General features: G+C 38.0%; 1 protein-coding gene across 1 annotated transcript in view; it reads left to right on the plus strand.

Annotated features, from left to right (window-relative positions):
• Nucleotides 1-6,043, plus strand: part of LOC113805145 (uncharacterized) — a gene marked incomplete at its 5' end in the record, with an annotated part of 9,118 nt that extends 3,075 nt beyond the window's left edge. Inside the window, 5 exon segments of the mRNA XM_070119732.1 lie at nucleotides 428-649; nucleotides 1,965-2,132; nucleotides 2,666-2,958; nucleotides 3,294-3,456; nucleotides 3,665-6,043. Of these exon segments, the coding sequence (XP_069975833.1) occupies nucleotides 428-649; nucleotides 1,965-2,132; nucleotides 2,666-2,958; nucleotides 3,294-3,456; nucleotides 3,665-3,849 (1,031 nt within the window).
• Between the last annotated feature and the right edge of the window lie 449 nt (nucleotides 6,044-6,492).

The following is a 6,492-nucleotide window of genomic DNA, read 5'->3' on the forward strand; positions in this document are numbered from 1 at the left end:
CAAAAATGTAACACCTCAGATATATTAAATTTAACCCAAAGTCTCTGGAAAGATGTGTTCACTGTAGCATTGCTTTGTGAAATGTCTCTGTGCATCGCTGGGTAAACAGGTGAAATATGTAGTATTCATAATTGGCTCATTGGTGACTTAGTACATATGTAGCCATCTCTGTGTAAAAGCAATTAATATATTCAACTCACAGTGGGCATGGCATGCATGAAACATGATATCCCTGACGACTTTGAGTTTATCAGATTGTAAAATTAATTATATAAATATATCAAAAGATATTGATTGCACCAGTCAAAGAATAATTCCTTTATTTCAGTTGTTTGCAGATCAAGTATGATTACTTCAAGCATAAAAGATGTCTATTTTCTACATATCCACATTTTTTTTTTTACTAATTTGGATTTGTGTGTTCCAGTGCTAAGTAATGACTCAAGTTTAGAAGAGAGCAGCACTATGGAACCTCAGACCAATGGACAGCAGAGCGACAAGCCACCGGAAGTGCTGGAAGAGGAAACCGTAAAGATCCAAGTAGGGGACACTTCACAAGAGACAGTGCAGCCTCCACCCAAGCTACCCCCACAGCCCAGCCTAATTACCCCAAGCCTCACCCTAGAGGAGGAGGCACAGCAGAAGCTTGGTGAGTGTCGGGGTGCTCTTTTGTCCTCTGCTGGTTGGGGCTAACATTGCAATAAGGAGGGAATGTCTTTGTGTCAAGTTGTTATGTCTGTGTGAGGGAGTTTCTAAGATTCAGTTCAGAGGTTCAAGTAGGTAGCCTGGGAACATGGTAGATGCATACCCATAGAAATGAAAATTTGTTTATTAACAAGGATATTAATTGTGTATGTGTATGTGTGTTTTGCATGTATGTATATATTTTGCATGTGTGTGTAGATGTGTCTGTATTGATCCATTGGAGTCAGTTAAAGGACTGATTTCTAAGAGGCAGTTTAAGTTGATGTCTAAGATAGGTTTTAAATGCCAAAATCTGGGCATTAGGCTTACTTCAGTGGCAACTCTCTTGCGTGTGTGGCTTGTAGGCCCGGGCCACATGAACACTTGTGCGCAGTGTAAAGACTCCTTGTTCTTTTATTCTCCATTTTTCAAGGGCTATATTTGTCATTTGATATGCTGTATCAAGATGATGATAGATTGTTTTTCTTGCACAAACTCCTTATCATCTCTAGTAGTCTATTACTCAAAACATTAATGATAATGATCAGTAACATTTGTTATTTTTATAATTTTTAAATATTTTCATAGTATTCAATTTTCTGTTATACATCTTGTGCCACTGATGGCAATGGGCAGAAATAGGATTCTGAGCATGGTAATGGTGTCCTCCCTGGAGCTGGAGCTTTTCCAGTCATGGCTTATGGATGGTTCATGCTCATTTAAAGATGAAAATAAAGCAAGATCCCCTTCTAAAATGTCCACTGAGCCTAATCACACTCCAAGAGCAAGTCATTCCTCACATCCCCCCCTCACATCATGATGGCATATTCCTGTCTCCCTGGCCCTCAGTCATAATTTTCCATGGTAGCATATTCCTGTCAACTACCCCTCTGCTAAATTTTATTTTAACATGATGGTCAAGTCATCATGATCCGAGGGGTTAGAGGAAACAGGCTCAAGTCTTGCATTTTTGCCCTTTCTATGTGGTTATTCATTAACTTTGAGTCTTCTATCTGTTGTTTCAAGAAACTATTATATATGATTTTAAGGAAACTGGTTCTTTCAAAATGAACATTGCATTTGCATTTGTTATGCATGACAAAACTTTTCAAGTCAAAGGAATTCAGTACCTGAAAAGTTTGAATCAAGTAACCTTTATTTAGCATTAATCTGTGACTAACAGAACACTTGGCTGACTGATAAGGTGGACCATTTCTCTCAGTCAAGGTTGTCTTGTAGTAATTCATGCATGATTAACAAGTGTTGTGATTAAACTTCAGAACACCGCAAGAGTCTAGCTGAGATGTGTGAGGGCGATGTGCGACCAGGTGGGGCAGTGGGGCTCTCACTAGACCCTCTCATGAACGGCCACGACAGTCCTCGCCCAACACTAGGTCGCTCAGAGTCTGAGATAACCCCAGACATGAGGCTTCCCCCCGAGGATGAAGGTGCTTAATGATAATTTTATGATTATTTTCTTCTTTATATTATTTAACAGTATTTTTGCCATTCTATACAAAATATTTATTATATATGCCTTTTTGTACATAGTGAGGGTAATAAATAGAATTATCCTGTTCTTCTTGAAAGCAATTATCATAATTATTTAATCAATCTAAAGAAGGACAATCTAGTAAAACCTTGTTTATATTAGTTTCCATGGAAAATGGATTTAGTTTGCTTTATAAGATTTACATACACTTATTACATGTAGAGTTAATTCTCTCTTTTCTGATATGCATGTAGGACTTTTTTAACCACATATGTTTTATGGGAAGGTAGATTTTAATCAAGGTGATAGATTAAAAAAAAAAAAAAAATCAGATAAAAGTATGTTTGTCATATACATACAAGCTTTTGACTACAGAGTTATTCTGCATCATGATAACAAAATTAAGAAAATAATATTAATAGTTGTCTAATATAGGAAACTTTTCCTTTCCCCACATGGCAATACTAATAGTGTTCTTTTAATACACAGAAGGTGAGGATGGAGGAGCCAATTCCAGTAACACAAGTGGAGGCAGTAACAGTGGCAGTGCAGTCGGAATGCGCAGAGTAGCCTCATGCCCGGACCACAAAGCCATTGACCGCACGCCAGACCCAGTTCATGAAGTGTGTGATATGAAGGTCAAGCTGGCTGATTTAGGAAATGCTTGCTGGGTGGATCATCATTTCACTGAAGATATCCAGACTCGACAGTACAGGTGCCTGGAAGTCCTGCTCGGAGCTGGTTATGGTTGTCCTGCTGATATGTGGAGTACTGCCTGCATGGTGAGTCTTTTGTTATGTTCACATTAGTATTTCATTTGATTTGCAAAATATTTTATGACACCGTACATTTGCTTTGTTAAGTTGTCTGTATTTTTATTATGATTGAAATACTTGGGATTAGATATCTTTTTCTTCATATTTCAATGTGAATAATGCAATTTATAATTCAAAATGATATTTTAGGGAGTTATGATAATACAGGTACCTAGATCTATTAGCATAGGCAAGTTATTAAGTTCCCTAATTTGTAATAGAAATGCATTGAAATACAGTAAATTTTACTAGATTTTAATCCAAAGCTGAAACATTTTTTTCTCCCCCTTCCCCCCCCTAAGGCATTTGAGTTGGCGACTGGAGATTATCTGTTTGAGCCACACAGTGGAGCTGATTATACTCGTGATGAGGACCACCTAGCACACATCATTGAGCTTCTTGGTAAAATTCCCCGTCATATAGCCCATTCTGGAAAATACTCAAAGGAATTTTTCGACAAGAAAGGTAAGGAAAGGTGGTTGGGATACTCTGGTGCAAGTATGGACTAGTATTTGGATATAGGATTGTTTTAAGTATGATTCATCTCAGGATATGTTTTTGTAATATCTTATTGAAAATTGTGTGTTGTTTCAAAAGTGCAGCAGTACTTTAGCTTTTGGGACCACTATTGGGAAAATTTGTACTCTGATTAATTTCTCTCTCTCCACTCCAGGTGACTTGCGGCATATCACAAAGCTCCGTCCCTGGGGCATGTTTGAGGTGCTGACAGAGAAATACGAATGGCCAGAGGATGAAGCCCGAGCTTTTAGCGACTTCCTGAATCCAATGTTGGCTTTTGAACCATCAGAACGCGCTACTGCTGGAGAGTGCCTCAAACACCCATGGCTCAACTCATGAACACAAGCTGAACCTGCTCCCTCTGACCACTTTCTGGTAAAAAGTCTCTCAGTCTAATCGTTAGACTTGCCAGCTTGAGCATAAAAGACTTTACACTATCAGAGAGTGGCAACCTTGGCCTTCACTTGGCTATTTGTGTATATGCACTTTATGATGGTGATTCAGTATCAGGGCAAAAACCAAAGATGACTCCATAGAATGGCAGCTGTTAAGCAAGGTTCCAGATCAGCTCACTCCATTCTGTCTCCAAAGTAGTGAGTGTCACCACAGCACATAAATAGTTAAGTGAAGTGAAGGTTGAGGGGGCTCAGTGTACACACACCAGGGTTCGCCTTGGGGTTATCAACCCTATTTTTGACCAGAAGTGCTTTTGACTCTTGATAATAAAAGAAAGGATTTTTAGTTTGGTTCTATCAGCTCTGATAATACCTAGAGACTGCTTGGAGGAACCAGTAATCTCTGTGAAAGTGTCTTAGTATGATTATGATAATGAATATGGTGATGATAATAATTATGTTGGTGATTGATAATGATGTGTCCAGTGGTTCTGCTGTGAGTGTATATAAAAACAGATGGTTGCTATCCTCTCAATGTCCATAATAGTACATATTGCAGAGAGGGGACATTTGGAGGAATCATTTGCTCTTATGATGATTTAACTGCTCAAACCACAAATATTTGTAAGAAGCAGCAGATCTAAAAGAATTACCTGCATGAGAAAGATGACAACAAACCTATTCCACCAGCACTGCTGCAGAACTTCGGATAATGTTAGTACCAAGGACCATATGCCCAGATGACCTGTGGTGTTGTGTTGTCGTGCACAATGGGATGGCTCTTTTCCATACATTCATTTTAATGATTATGTAAATATTGCACGACTGTGAAGTTGGTTTTCCATCAGCCCTGATTTTTCAAAAGTCGGCTTCTAATGACTACTGATGGAGGAATTTGTTTCTTGCATGTTGGAACTCAAAACTGCAACTTACATCACTAGAAAACATTTATGTTATTCAAAGATAGTTTACATTATTAATCCATTCATTTCTTTCTAACAATATTGAAATTCATTTTTTCTGTATGTAGAAGGCAATATATTGATTTAATCATATATTATCACAATATTACCATCCTTTTGTTAGAGTTTACAGTCTTCTGCTTCATCTTATAATCTTAACTGCAGTGTTCTGATGTCCCAACTTTGGAAACAACCAAATAGCAGGGCTGATGTTCTATAACATATGATTAGCCTTGTAGCCTGAATGCAATATTTTGTCCACCATTGAAATTATATACTGAATGCAGGCCCTCCTAAAAGTCGGTAGAACCCTGTCCAGCTGGCTGTATACCAAGTACAACCCCCACCCCTCCCCTCCCCTGACCCTTCCCTTTCCTTGCTCCTCCTTCATTGATGAAACCCGTAACCCTGTGGATCCAGAAGATGATAGGCTTCTTGTCCCCTCTCCCTATTGAGGCTACTAGGCTCTGTGTTTTCTGTATATTTAGCCACATCTGTAAGATGTCATGCATATGCATCAGTGATTATGAATATAATTTATTTTTACTCCATTTTAGATATGCACCTTTGTTTAGTAGATTATCTTTCATTGTCACATAAGTGTAGGGTTCATTTATGTCTCCCCCCTTTGTGACTCTGTTCCACCAGCCAATAGTGTTATCGATGGCAAGTAATGCAGCTGTGGCACCTCCTCCTGCCTCTGCCCACACTCTGGTCCATGTTATATTATTTTATTTTCCATATTTGCATCACTGGTAACATATAGAAATGTATGAACAACTGTTTGAGGCAAATGTGTTTTTAGTGGACGAGTGTTGGTAGCAGGTGCGTAGGTTGCTGGTGCCCACAGAAACGTGTCGGGTGGGCTCATACCTGCTTACGGAGCATCTCCCATTCTCAGGCCAACATTGTCTTATATTAAGATGGCTCTAACCTTGCCAAGGGTGCAGCAGGTTAACAAACTTTGTACCACAATAAAGAATTTGGGCCTTGCTGCTGTGGTAGACTTGTCCGATCCTCTGTATAGCAGGCATAATGATAATGGTACTCTTGATAGTAAAGGTGAAGCACACCAAAATGGTATTTCATTTTCAACCCTATACATACTGTAAGATGTATGCTATTCTTAAGGACGGTTGTTTTGCCAGGTGAATAAAGGCTACTTTTTGTCATAAATTATCTTTTTTTTGTTCTTTCAACTTGTATTTGTCTACTTATGTGTGAACTTTGCAGCTGTATGGAGTCAGTCTCTAAAAATTTGTTTATGCTAAATTTGCAAGAAATATTTAAAGAATTAGCAAATAGGCCCTCATTAATTACCAACATCCTGCAGGAATGAAACTGTTGTGATGAATTTTTCTTGTATAGGAAATCTTTCAACTAGGACCAATCCAAGTCTCTTATTGAATTATAAATGAAGGTTGGTTTCAAAAGCAAATAGAAAAAATATAACACAAATTACCAGAACACTACCAAATATTTTAAATGACATGTAAAACTTGATAATTGTGTGTGCCTTCAAGATAAAGGCCTCTTGCAAAACATAATAGAAGATGGAAATATTTACAAATAATAATGAGAAAATTAAATGTGTATTCAGTATTCCAGTATAAGTATAAATGCTT

This window comes from Penaeus vannamei, unplaced genomic scaffold (genome assembly GCF_042767895.1).
Source record: "Penaeus vannamei isolate JL-2024 unplaced genomic scaffold, ASM4276789v1 unanchor593, whole genome shotgun sequence".
Lineage (NCBI taxonomy): Eukaryota > Metazoa > Arthropoda > Malacostraca > Decapoda > Penaeidae > Penaeus > Penaeus vannamei.